The 14497-nt window shown below is 45.1% G+C and overlaps 1 protein-coding gene across 1 annotated transcript in view; it reads right to left on the reverse strand.

The window, feature by feature from the left end:
• Positions 1-347: 347 nt before the first annotated feature.
• LOC115370295 (protocadherin-16-like) overlaps positions 348-14497 on the reverse strand; it is a 95989-nt gene continuing 81839 nt past the window's right edge. Inside the window, exons 11-21 of the mRNA XM_030067253.1 lie at positions 10846-11085; positions 9916-10041; positions 9562-9771; positions 7719-8585; positions 7465-7578; positions 7157-7368; positions 6705-6856; positions 6238-6368; positions 5627-5913; positions 5338-5479; positions 348-4771 (exon numbers count right to left, since the gene is read on the reverse strand). Of these exons, the coding sequence (XP_029923113.1) occupies positions 2172-4771; positions 5338-5479; positions 5627-5913; positions 6238-6368; positions 6705-6856; positions 7157-7368; positions 7465-7578; positions 7719-8585; positions 9562-9771; positions 9916-10041; positions 10846-11085 (5081 nt within the window). The 3' untranslated portion in view covers positions 348-2171. The remainder of the gene's footprint in view (positions 4772-5337; positions 5480-5626; positions 5914-6237; positions 6369-6704; positions 6857-7156; positions 7369-7464; positions 7579-7718; positions 8586-9561; positions 9772-9915; positions 10042-10845; positions 11086-14497) is intronic.

Below are 14497 nucleotides of genomic sequence, written 5' to 3' on the forward strand. Positions count from 1 at the left end.
GATACAGGCCATGTCCTGTGTGCTGGGGAACGTCACCGCCTGCATGTTTGACAGATCAAACCAGCGATGCTGTGTCGCTTTTGTTTTTTGTTTTTTTGCGTGGTTGTAATCCCTAAGGGAGTTGTACTCACAAACAGTTCAAATGAATATCAACTGGCATTCGGTAGCTTTCAGCTCTGCATCAGATGTGCGTACATCCACAGAGTAAATAATAAAACACAGTTCATTTTCATGCATTACCTACATTCTGTGTGGAGAAGAATGTGATGGAGGCAGCTGTATATTCACTTAAGTACTTTAATTAGGCACTTTGCTCAAAACATTTCTCTTGACAAGTGTTGAATGATATGTGTGAACATCTGGAGGGACTTCTCTTCTCTGTGGCACTATAATATGCACAGTTAAAAAAAACAAAACAAAAACAAAACATAAGTGGTAGGTAACACTGTCCAATACGAAACAATATAGTACAAATAATAAGGTACTTTCATTCTAGGAAATAGGTAGTTTTCATGTATTTTTGGCCAAAGTCAAAGTAGTGACAGCATACTTCTAAATAATTTACCTAGCCTCTCAGTGTCTGAGAGGATCTACCAATATAATAAATAAAAGTAGAAGTAGAAGTTAGTGTTGCGTCTTAACAATCAAAAAAGTCATCAAGGGTCAAAAACTGTTAACAGAACAAACATTTTCATGATAATCTGAGGAAAATTGGAATTTCCAGAGCCAGGCCGTGGCACGGCTCAAGGTAGTTATACATGGCTGCCACAACCGCAAGTATGATCATGAATACATTTATGGGCTAAGCCTTGTGTAATAGCCATATATAATTATGGCTTATAATGTAAATGGCATGAGTTCCTAATCAACATTCTCTGGTGGTGTTTGAACATTCATAAACATGCTCGTGTCGTAATTCCTTCATTTAGTACGTTACATTTGTTAGTATTACCATTAATCCATATAGCATTCTTTATAGCGCTACCATAGAAGGGCAGCCAAAATTGGTCCATTAAGACATTCATCTGCATTAAATCTGTACAACCCAAACTCCTTGGAAAGAAATGGGAAAATCTGCTGTGAATTTCTGTGGTCCATATGTTCGATATGAAACACATCCTATTTACACTGGGCCAAGATTATGTTACCTTAGATTATTATTGTTTTACTGAGGGCTTTCTGATAAGTACACAAATGAACAAGACCAGCTTACATCCTGTGGAATGTTTAGATCAGTGGAATCATAACCTCAGTGGATAGGGTTGCAGATTCAGCAAACAAATTTGCATTTACTTTCAACCATGTAGCTGCTCAGTGCTCTCCCTCATTTCAATAATTTTTCATTGCAAAATGAAAAGCAAGTGGTGCACAAAGGTAAGGCTCATTGTGATAAATTAAAGCCAGCTCACCTGAATGATAGGATCATTGGACATCAAGTTCAATTTTCCTTCAAGGAAAATGAAGGGACATGCGTTGAGAACTAAGACAACACTCGTGTTTAAATTTTGATGAGAGATCAAACACTGGATTCTTAGAAATCTGATCACACAATACTGTATTCTGACTGATGTTTCATTTGTTCAAGCAAGGACGCTTCTGCTTTTATAAATATTTACAATCTGTAACAAAATCCCAAATCATAAAACATTAATGCGCGCATCATTTAAAACCACAAGGTTAAGAATTACAAGAGATAGAACCAACTTACAGTACAAACAAGTATACAGTACAAGCTACAAATATACAAATATAGAAATATATTCTGAGGTTATAGCAACCTTTTGACACAGCAATGCCATTTCTTGTCAGAAACCATATGTCAGTATAAAAATATAGACAAACAATGCTTTTGTACAAAATATTGACATCATGTATGAATCCCCATTTGAATGTGCAAATTAACACTAATCACCAGGAGAGAAGGGAGTTTCTTCCTAAAAAGGCATCGTCCATTTTGGCCTGTTAGTCATCTAGTTCAGGTTTTCTTCAGTAAGCACCACACCTTCAGCTATTTGGATTACTTTGTATAATCCTGTGTATTTATTGTCTTAGACTGACCAAAGAGTATTGCATTGACTCATTTGGGCTTACAGCCCCTGTTGTCATACAGTAGAACAACGCTGGGACAACAACTCAGTTCAAGTTCAACCTTTAGATGAAATCTGTAGAATTTAAATCCTCATCTCAGCCTCCTCACTGTGTTCCAGATTGTGATCAGTGGTGCTGATCATGGACGCTGAAGGGCCCTGTGAGACATTGAAGGGTGTGATGGCTGGAGAGCGGGCTGCCAGCGGCGAGAGGGAGGGGGAGAAACTCGGAGACATGGCGACCGAGGAGATGGATCCCTCACTACTGATGGGAGATCTTCGTAAAGAAGCCAGGTGGGGGAATGTCCTCCCCATGGCAGGCTTAGGAGGTACAGTTTTGGCCCCAGGGTGAGCCACGGAGGTAATAAGGGGTGGCGGGTCAATTCTTGGCTCTGCCTTTGCTTTCTGATGAAATGACCTGCGAGGATTAGAAGGAGCTGTTTCATCCTTTAACCGTGCAATTTCTGTGAATACATTAGCTAAGGGTTGGAACTGGGGGCACCAGTTTAGTAGGTAATCCCAGTTATAGCTGCCCCTCAGCTCCTCGTCACTGGCCACGATGGCTGTTAGGGAGCCGTCCACGGCAGGCTTTCCATCCTCTGGAAAGGTATAGTCTTTAGGGTGAGAGATGCTAAGTCCCCTTCCCACACCCAGATATCCACCCCCCTCATCCCTGTAGACTGGCACCTGGCCAGCTAACAGTGTACCATTGAGACTGCCCAGTTTCTTCCCTTTGAACCAGTGGTTGGCATCTATGGAAGGCTCACAAGACACATCTGAGAGCTGGTCTGCATCCTGCTGAATTCCAGAGTCTGGGCCTCGGGCAGAGATGCGCTCCTGCATGGAGGAGGAGATGCTGGACACTCGAGGGTATTCATTTATCATTCTGATCTCATCATCCTCTGCTGCCTCTGCCTCAGCTGAACCACGGCCACTGGAGTGGGAGGGATCCAGCGAACCACCGCGAGTGTATGGACCTCCACTGTTTCCCCCCTGCTCAGGTGCGTATCCAGGAAGGGTCTGATGGTAGATCATTTCACTCTCTGCTAATTTGGTTTCCTCAAGCTTGTGTAACACTGTGCCCGATGTTGATGTTCGGGAGCGAGCTTTTTGCTCCTTCTTCTTGCGTCGTAATTTCACGAAAAACAGAGCCACAGCAATTATAATGAGGATGACTATAGTCCCAAGTGAGACTGCGATGACACTGATAAGCAGCATGTTCATATCTGTGGCTAGACCGAAAGATGTATGGGTCACATCAATGGCAACTTTGGTGGTTGCCATGCGGGATGTCCCCAGAGGGCTGTGAGCGATTAAGTCCAGTGTTATTAGACGCACCTCTCTTTTAGAGCGGCTCACATGTCTGCTGTAGCTGTCCATCTTCAAGGAAATCACACCTGTTGATTTATTAACCTCAAAGTAAGGTGAAGTGTCTGATAGAGAGTAGAGGATAATGCCATCCACCCCTCCATCCTCATCTCTGGCCTGCACTTGGCCGATGCTCTGCCCTTTCTTTGCTCCCTCAGGCACTTGGAAGGAGAACTCTGAGGAGGTAAACACAGGATCATACTCATCCTCCCCTGTCACATAGACCTGCACTGTGACTGTGGCAGAATAGTTGCCGGCATCCATGGCAACAGCCACAAAATGGAAAGAGTTCACCTTTTCAAAGTCAAAAGTAGTGCGCGTTCGCACTTCGCCAGAAGTTTGGTTGATAAGGAAAGCTTCTCTTCCCTCTTTAGAGTTGTCTAACATGTAATATTTCAACTGTCCAAAAACACCTCTATCATCGTCAATGGCATGCAGCATGGTGACTAAGGCATTCTGGGGTTGGTTTTCCCTGATGCTCGCAGTAAGTAATTTGAGGGGGAAGTAGGGCCTGTTATCATTGATGTCCTTCACCTCCACACTGACCGGGGCCAGGGCGTAGTGCCCTTGACCATCAGTGGCTTGGACAACAATCATGTGGGATGACTGCCTCTCACTGTCCAGAGGTCTTTGAAGCCTCAAGGCCCCGGTCCACTGGTCCACCTGGAATAGGCCCGTCTCGTCCCCTGAGCTTATAAAGTACTGAACCTCTCCGTTGGGGGCAGAGTCTGGGTCGGTGGCAGATAGATGCAGGATCTCTGTGCCTGCTGCTGCACCCTCATTAAGCACCACGCTGTATTCTGCTCGGCTGAACGCTGGGGGGTTGTCATTGGCATCTATAACATTGATGAGGATAGGCACACTTGAGCTCCGCTGAGGGATGCCACGATCTGACACCACAACGGTCAGATTATAACTTGGAACTGCCTCAAAGTCCAGCCCCTCTATCAGGATCAGGCTGCCCACTGTCTGGAAACCCCTCCCCTCCAGGAAGCGCACACTGCTCTCAATCTGGAAGGCATTGCCAGAGTTTCCACTGGCAATAGCAAAATCAAAACCACAGTTGTCCCGGGACAGGTCTCCATCTATAGCTTCCAGGGTCAGGATCGTGGATCCAGGGAGGCCATCCTCGGACACACTGGCTCTGTACTCTGATTGGTGAAAAATAGGGGCGTTATCGTTGATGTCAGACACCTGCACCTGGACAGTGGCAATGGAGGAAAGGGATGGCGTGCCCTGGTCCCGAGCCTCAATTACCACCAAAATGGAGGGGCTCTCGAAATCAAACTCTGTCTTCTGGGTGATGAACAGGGTACCTACAGGGAAAATGTGACAGTGTTAATAAAATATTTCACTGTGATTATATCAACAGCAATGCAATTTTCATCCCCTACCAAAATGAATCACGGTAAAGATATGAATTGTTCCTTATACAGGATGGTCTACGATTAAAGAAATAACACTAAATGATTCAAATAAATCACTAAATTGCTGTTTACTTTTGCAATTACTGTAGGCAGGGCAGGGCATGTGGGTGGGGATATTTTGGAATTATTTGAGCTTAGGAATCATTAGAGAATAGAACAAGAAGAGAAGAGGAGAACAGCCCGGGGCAAAAGAGCAGCTGTTTATAACACACTTACTTTATAATGTTATCTGTAGCCAAACATCTAAAGCAAATAAAATTAAGTTTTGTTTTTAATGGACTAAATGATGAAATAAGTTGCAATTTCTCTGGAAAGATGAACAAACACAATTGGTGCCTTCAAGAGTCTTATCCGTTCATTTTTTTAATGTAAGGTAAATAAGGGGTAGCCCTGGCTGGGAATAGAGACACTGTTACAAACAACCAGGAATATAAATGTGACCGCAGGGATCTTACCATTGCTTGGGTCAATGTAGAATATGTCCCTGCTTGATGACATCACTCTGTAGGTAATCTTCCCATTTTCTCCAGAGTCACGATCAGTGGCTGTTACTGTGATGACTGAACTGCCAGCTGGGAGGTGCTCAGATACCGTTACCTGAAGAAATCCACACAATAAGGGGTTAAAGTTAGTGTAACATTAACAGGATCCATTACGGATCATTCAGGAACTTTTACAGGCTCGATACTTCTTTGAGAGATGGAGTATGGACTTGTGTGGGCAGGTGGGAAATGGCGTCCGTACCTGATACAGGTCTTGGGTGAATATGGGAGCGTTATCATTCATATCGTCCACCAGCACCGTGAGGTTGGCTTCACTCTGATGTTTGGAGTCTGATGAACGGATGGTCAGAGTGTACCAGGTCCTCTCCTCATAGTCCAGTGGGCCAGTCAGAGACACCCCTCCTCCATATCGATGGATCCCAAACATGCCCTGGCAATCTGCCTCCAGCTGCAGTGTGTAGGACAGGGCTGGTCCGGAGTCCACATCATTTCCTGTCACCCGAGTGATCACGGTGCCAATCAGAGTATCTGCATATGCGTGTGCAGTAGGAACAGGGTAGGGGTGATATTGGGGAAAAAAAGCACATATTAAGTTTTCTGCTGAAATAATAAACTACAAAGACAAAAGACAAAATTTTAAGACTTCCTCTTTTCTCTTTTGTTAAGGAATATTCTCCTCTGGAAAGCCTTAACATCAAATAGACAGGAAATGAATGGGAACTTGGCAATAGCCTGTTTCATAAGAGGGTCAGACTTTTCTCACTGAGTCCTGCTGAGTGGGCTACCAGGGAGAATGATGTGAGGCTTTTTGATAAGATCACTGGACTGACTTCCACTGTGAAGTTGACTTACCCTCAGGCACTCGGATCTCCCGAGGCAGGGGAATTGTGGGGCTGTTGTCGTTGAGGTCGATGATGATCACGGTGAGCGTGGCAGAGCCAGCCAGCCGTGGGGTTCCCCGGTCTGTTGCTGTAACAACAAGCCTGGTGCCACAAAATGAATATCAGTATCTGCAATTTTTTTTTTTGTTTTGTTTTACCTTTTATGAACCAGTTTCATAATGTTTCACCCCCTGCTAAGATCAGCTTCTCTCTTTTCAAACTGAGCATTAGAAGAGATTTATTTTTTAAACTACAGCATAGGGAGGTATTTGTGAGGAGAACTGAAACGGCACCATGGTAACAAAAGTTAAACCATGCATATGAGAAGGGCAGAGCTGAGCAGAGGAGAACCACATGGCAGGCTGCAAGATACACTTGAACCACAGAAAGGGCGTTGTGCAGCTCCGGGAGAAAGAGAGAAAACAGAACAAGCCTCACTTTGTTTGTGTCCAGATTTCTCTGTCCATGATCGCTGCGGTGGTGATGCTGCCAGTCAGCGGATCAATCTTAAACAAGCCACTCATGGATGACGACCTGATGGAGTAGGTCACCTGACCGTTCTGACCCTGGTCCAGGTCATCTGCCGCAACCTGAGGAAATTGCGAGATTTGCAACAGCTGTTTCAATGTAACTTGAACTGATGAGCAATATTAGACTTGGAAGTCAGAATTTCTGAAAATGGGCTATATAATGGCCTGGCGTCGTGACACAACTTAACCTATATATTCAATGGGGACACTGAAAACATAGGCAAACGAACCGAATCATTTCTCAGCCGCACTCAGACTCTCCAGTTTTCTGAAGTTTGAAACTGAGTGTTTTCTCTTCTTCTGCTTCTCACTTTAACAACAGCCAAACATAATAAATGTGTGAGGGACAGGCTACTGCACCTGGATAATGGGGAAATCATAGCCTTGTGCTTCCCTAATGTAGGCCACATAGTTCTGGAGCTGGAATCGTGGCAAGTTGTCGTTGACGTCCTGCAGGATTAGGTTGACAGCCATGTAGGTACTGGAGGATGCTGTTTCAGCTTTTACCACAAGGCGGAGTCTTGGGGTCTCCTCAAAGTCCAGTCCCTCAGAGTTCTGGACCCAAATTTCCCCTAATTCACAAAAGATCAATGGGGTAAGCTGTATAGCATACTGTAGATTTGTAAAATATGTTTTTATAGAACCTATTTTACCATTCCATCCCTTACCAGTGAAGGAGCTGATTCCAAAAGACTGCATTTTGTTTCCACTGAAGATACTGTACATGATCCCAGTTTGGGAACCATCAGGGTACTGGGCCTGAGTCTGTGTTACTGCTGTGCCTAGGAAGATGAAACACAAACACCTCATACACCTTATTCTCACTGTTTATACTGTGTACTATAGACTCAATCTAATTTTACATTGAGATTTCCAAGAACAGAAAGCCGTTTAGTGTATTATTTGTTCATATCATGCCAACCTTTAGCAGCGTTCTCCTGCAGGCTGACATCTCGTGCATTGCGAGAGAACCGGATGCCCCTGTAGCTCTGCTCCCTGACATAAATGATCACCACCCCCAGGGAGGACTGAGCCGGGCTCCCTTGGTCCATGGCCTCCACTATCAGGGTCCTCTGGCTTTGGGTAAGAGACTGCAGCTTCTCTGTGGCCTGGATGTCTCCAGTCAGGGAGTTGATGGTGAAACCTCTCACAGGGCTGGCAAAGCGGTAAAACACGGAGCCATTGGCCCCAAAGTCCTTGTCCTCTGCCCTCATGGTGGCCAGCACCTGGCGGCTGGACACAGCACTGGCAGAGATGTTGACGATGAGCGGATCTTGGATGAAGAAGGGAGCGTTGTCGTTCACATCCTGAATGTAGACAGTCACCTGAGCAGTGGAGTTACGCGGGTTTGCTGGGGAGGAGTCAGTAGCGCAGACCTCAAAGCTGTAGGAGGCTGTTTTTTCTCTATCTAGGGGTGCTGCTGTGATGATGCGGCCTGTGTTCTGGTCTATGATGAACTTGCTCTGGGAGCCGTGGCTCAGGAAGTACAGCACCTGGCTGTTGGGACCCTCATCCAGATCTATGGCTTTCACCTCCAGGACCAGAGAGCCAATGGGGACATTTTCAGACACGTCTGCAGTATAGCTGCTGCTCTGGAACTGGGGGCTGTTGTCGTTGATGTCCAGGATTGTCACCTCCACAGTGGCTGTGCTGCTGAGGGGAGGCTGGCCCCGGTCCTGAGCTGTGATTGTTAGGCTGTATTTGGCCTTCTTCTCCCGATCCAGGGACCTTGAGGTTGACAGAACACCTGACTGCCTGTCCAGGCGGAAATCTCCTGACGGGTCTCCAGCTGCAGGAGATGCACAGGTAAATGACGATCACCATAAACGTCATCAAACACTTGGGAATTACATATCATGCCATGGTACAAAATTTTAATGCACAGTAACCGTCAGAGGTGGGACCAAGTCATTGTTTTGCAAGTCACAAGTAAGTCTCAAGTCTTTGCCCTCAAGTCCCGAGTCAAGTCCCAAGTCAAGACAGGCAAGTCCCGAGTCAAGTCCCAAGTCAAGACTGACAAGTCTCAAGTCAAGTCCCAAGTCCTACAGTTTGAGTTTCAAGTCCTTTCGAGTCCTTTTAACAACAGAGTAATAAACATATCATGTATGCTTTTAAAATCTGTATTTATTTTTAAAAACGTTTTTTTTTTTTTTTTTTGCTCCTTTCTTATTTTGTTACTGTCTTCTAATTTAACAAAACACACTACCTGGGAGAACCTTTTTCATCCTGCAGTCATAAAATCAAATTGTAAAGCAGAATCACCGTCTGGTAATGTAATGTAATTAATGTAAATTAAGTAATGTAAGTAATGTAAATTACTTATCAAACAGACCTAACAATTCAACTACCAATGATTGAGCAGTAGTATGCATGTGATAACATAGATTGTGTTTGTGTGTGCCGACACCACCCACGAGCACAAACACACAGACGCACGCATATACACAGAGGGAGATAGAGCGTTCCTTAATAACATACTTTTTAATCTTTGTGTTTTGGGGAAAGTAGGGAGTCTTTCCAAGTCAAAAGGCTCAAGTCCAAGTGAAGTCACGAGTCCTTGATGTTAAAGTCCAAGTCGAGTTGCAAGTCTCTTTACATTATGTCAAGTCGAGTCTAAAGTCATCAAATTTATGACTCGAGTCCAAGTCATGTGACTCGAGTCCGCACCTCTGGTAACCGTCATAACATTTCATTTAAAACACTGATGACAGACGGTCATGACACTTCATTTAAAACGTGAACGACAGCTCAAAATAATTTCTCACCTGTTATTCTGTAACTCATCACCCCGCTTTCCCCCGTGTCCTGGTCCGTGGCTCTGACGGTGAACAGAGGCGACGGCTCCAGGTTTTCAGGCACCTCAATACTGTAGTAGAGACGTCCAAATGTAGGGGCGTTGTCATTCTCATCAAGTACTCTGATCATTACAGTGGCTTTGGCATAGTTGGGCGGAGTGCCCCCATCTTTTGCATAAACTGTTGGAACAAAAGAAAACAACACGCGGCAGCATTAATGACAACTTACTCCACGAGCAATGTGAATTCTGAGAAGTTATAATCTTGCGTATCCGGACACGGAATGAGACATTTTACTTATCAAGGAGATGGCCGAGACGGTACCTGTCACAGTGTAGTGCTCTTGCTGCTCCCTGTCCAGTGTCTTTGTGGTCGTTATGACACCTGTCACCGGGTTGATGCTGAAGCCCTCCACTGAGATGCCTCCATATGTCACCTGACCATTGGTCCCTACAGAGACAGACACACACAGTAATGATGCTGTAATTCAAGAGTGCAGTGCAGAAAATTAGCCATTTATTCAAGACATGCACACTGACCCAAATGTCACCCAAGGCATAGAGGATGATGCCTGAGAGCTATAAATACTTTATTCATTTTATCACATCAATTTATTCAGTTGCACACATTAAAATAAACACTGGACAAAAACTTGTACTTGCTAAAATACAATGTTTACTTTTTCATGTAAATGCAGTTGTATTCCTTTTTTTTTTTTTTTTTTTTTTTTTTTTAATTTGTTTGTTGTTTGTTTTGCTGTCTAAGCATTTGGCACCGGCGGCCCTCCCCTCAGGTGTCTGGATGCCAGATTGCGTGCTAACAGAACGAACAGCCTGGCAAGCTCACCTGTTTACTTCACTAATTGCTCTTGGAGAGAAAGTTTATAATCCTTCTGTTTTATGTGCTTCTGACTAAGGCCGGGGGAATGCAGCCACCCCCGCCCCCCCTCCACCCCCCACCCCCCACCCCTCATCCTCCTGTGTTAGTTCTCAATTAAAAACAACTGCTAATTTGATGAGGACATGCGCTCAGCACATGGGGGGCTCAGGAGATACAAAAAAGGTAATTAGGGGCATATTTGTTGTTCACTCTTCAAGTGTGAGTGCAGCACGGCCTGCCATCAATTTACAGAAAATGTGTGTGGGCGTCATAACATAATGATAAAAATAGTCCATGTGCCGCGCAACTGCATCAAATACATCGCTGACATCTGAAGTCTGGGCCAGCCGAATCAGCGCCCGCTTCGCGCCTCACCTTGGTCCAGATCAGACGCAGACACCGTCAACACCGTGGATCCCGGAGGCCGATTCTCCGCAATCTGGGCTTCGTACTGGCTCTCCTCAAACCACGGTGCCTCATCGTTCACATCAATCACGTGGACGCACAGCAGCTGGCTGGATGAGTGCTGGGGTATCCCATGATCCTCGGCAATTATTGTGAGGTTAAAGATATCCTGCTCCTCACGGTCCAGAGGTTTGAAAATAGAAAGAGAGCCTGCGGAGAGAAGAATCAGACGTGAAACACAAGCGTAAGATCTCCCGTCTGTGCGTTGTTATATCTCAAGGGGGCAAGCTGTGCACATGGAAACCATGAGAGCTTTGAGGTCAAGGGCAATAAACAACCCCGTTGTCTGTGGCTTGGTGTGCGCTGACGTGATTAAAGGAGGGAAGTGTGAAAAGATGTCGTGTGAGGGCCAAATCAGAGCTGAACTCCTTCACACACAGAGCTCTGCCTACCTGAGCGCTACCACCGCCGCTGGAGCAGCCCGACGGTCTGGCCACAGTTTACGAGATTTTCCGTTGCGAATGCCGCAGCCATCGAGAGCGAGGCAGTAAACACGCGCTCTAGACACGCAACGGCCAGGCCTGCCGTGCTCTATAGAAATTAGGGGCACCCTTTGCCTTTTCATTATCCTGCCCTGAGAGGGTAGAGCTCGCATTGATTCAATTTCAATTTCATGCCTTAAAATGAGCCACAACTGTTAAAGAAAGACGGGGCCAGGACGTCGGGGCTGTTTTGATTTTGTTTTAACTTTTTCGTGTGTGTGTGTTTTCTCTTTGTATCTCGCGAGCGCTGAGATAACTTGCCCCTGAGCCTTTAATCTGTTCGGAGTTACAGCCTGGAATATTTTCGCCGAGTTCGACTCCTCCTGTGATCCTGCCGTACGCCTGGTCACTGATAACATATGGGCAGAAAAAAAGAGAGGAGGAAAACGGTGTGGGGGGGGGGAGTTCTTATTTTGGATGTTTCCAATTCCAACATGTGAAGTGTACGCGGGGGCTCGTGGCGCCAGCGCTTCAGCGTGAGGGTTAAGTGAGGTAATGTCACACGCAGAAACCCAAGAAAATGAATGCATTTACAGTACAGGCCGAAAGTTTGGACACACCTTCTCATTCAATGCGTTTTCTTTATTTTCATGACTATTTACATTGTAGATTCTCACTGAAGGCATCAAAACTATGAATGAACACGTGGAGTTATGTACTTGACAAAAAAAAGGTGAAATAACTGAAAACATGTTTTATATTCTAGTTTCTTCAAAATAGCCACCCTTTGCTCTGATTACTGCTTTGCACACTCTTGGCATTCTGATTCCTTCAGTGAGAATCTACAATGTAAATAGTCATGAAAATAAAGAAAATGCATTGAATGAGAAGGTGTGTCCAAACTTTTGGCCTGTACTGTGTATCCTCTGTCATATGCCGAAGACGTTTATCAGAATTTGATGTGTTAATCAGTGAATTGTTGTCTTTTGCAGAAAAATAATTCACCATATCACAAATGCACTTTTCCCTTTGTCTTTGCATTGAAATGAATGGCCCCCCTCCTCTGACGCTGAGTAATGCGTCTGAGAGAAAGGAGTGGCGAACACGATAAGAGCTCCGAGTAAAGAGTGGACCATCCCTCATCGTATGACTTTTTTGGATCCCTAATAATAGCTCTGCAGTTCTCTCTATTGTGGTTAAGTGTCATACCAAACTAATGAAAATGGAGTGTGCAGAGACAGTCCCAGCTCTCCTTTCACTGACCCCAGAACAGGAGCAGCCCAGGTGCTCGAAGGATTAAGCCTGTCATTATTCTAACAAATGACCAGTGTGCATGAAAACACTTCAAGATGAGTGCACACTGTGGGCTGACGCAGAAGTGACACGCATGACAGACTCTGACTGTTTCCATCCCCCCGTCCGCTCCGGGGGGGGGGGGGGATCCTGGTTGGCCGTTTTGAAAGAGGAGGGCGGAGCCAGCGTTTTGACACGTGTCTCCAACACCACAACAAAGCCCACAGGACCAAATAGCCCAAGGTCAGCGCTGACTAAGTGACAGAGTCTCATGCGAGTACACAAACACACATGTGCGCGCGCACACACACACACACACACACACACACACACATGCACACACATAAACACGCGTAACTGATCCCTTCTCTAATGGTTCCCAGAAGCCTGAGCAGGAGGTTCTTTGGTCTTCCATGGGAATAGATCCACAATAACAGATGATAGGCTGTGTGTGTGTGTGTGTGTGTGTGTGTGTGTGTGTGCGTGTGTGTGTATCTGTGTGTAACTTTTTGGCAGTCTGTCTGGCCTCCAACTGAGAGAAATAAGTCATGAAAGGTGAAGCAAGAGTTTCTGTGAACTCAAAAGTAAGCAGAGTATTACAAGAGTTTGTGTGTGTGTGTGTGTGTGTGTGTGTGTGTGTGTGTGTGTTGTGGGCGAGGTGTGGCGGTTGTGATGGGGCTGTGTGTCAGAGCATGTGAGAAAAGGGGAACCGTAGCTGTCTTATCTAAAGACTCTTGCCGAGGCCCTGCTCACGCCGTTTAGTTTTTCACATCCGTCTCAGCTGATGTCATCACACGAGGACGACTGAGACAAAACGCCGCTCCCGCCCGGCTTTTGGGTCTCAAACACGTCTTCAGTGATCGCTCGGGATCGGATTTGTGACGGCCTTCAGACCTCTCCAAATATCTTCCTTTTGTTTTCTTCTTTCTCTTTCTCACTTTTATATTTCAGTCACTATCTCCACAATATTCCCCACTCACAGAAGAATAAAGGCTCCTGAATGGTTCCTGATATGATAAAAAAAAAAAAAAAAAAAAAAAAATCACCATCTAAAGAAGCTGTTTGTTTAGTGAATGGCTCCTCATGGTGCTCACATGGTTCTTAGATCTGCACTTTTTTCGCACTATTTGTTTTAGATCACATGCTGTTTCGGGCTGACATGCCTCCGTTTTCCAAATAAATGAATAAATCAAAAAAAAAAAAAAAAAAAAGAGAATGAACTATTTTCATGTACTCTTTCTCCACCGTACGTGACATCGCAAAGCTAACAGATAAAACACAGAACAGCACCATCAATCACACACACAAACATTTTTGATGGTTCTTTGAATTTCCACGTAAAGAATTGCTTCTGGTTCTGCGAGCCATTTTCAGTTCCAGTTGGCACTTTTTTTTTTTTTTTTTTCGGTGCACCCGTCCCGTTTCCCTGTCTCTGGCCCATCTGTGAGGCAGTTGTGTCCAGCCGCTCTATATTTTACCCAAAGAAGACACTTCTCACGGCAAGGTCCTCCGTTCTGCTCCTTCCTTCCACATCGGGACACATCAGCATTCACACTACAAATGCTGTGTGGATAAATGTAACTCTGACAACTTCCAAGGTTATTTTAAAACAATATTTTTTTTTGGTATTTCTGCTTTATTTGACAGTGACAGTGGAGAAAAACTTATTGCCAACTAAAAAATGTTTACTGCCCAGAACCATATGTACCTCTTCCTCTGGACAGAAGCAGAAGGTCCCTGTGTGCCCAGGTGAGCGCTGGGATTCTCCCCCTGGCCTTAGAAACGGGCAGATTCAACTCCACTCCAGAGGAAGAGAGAACTTGTTCATGATGTAATTTAAAGGTGAC

Source organism: Myripristis murdjan, chromosome 13 (assembly GCF_902150065.1).
Source record: "Myripristis murdjan chromosome 13, fMyrMur1.1, whole genome shotgun sequence".
NCBI classification, from domain to species: domain Eukaryota; kingdom Metazoa; phylum Chordata; class Actinopteri; order Holocentriformes; family Holocentridae; genus Myripristis; species Myripristis murdjan.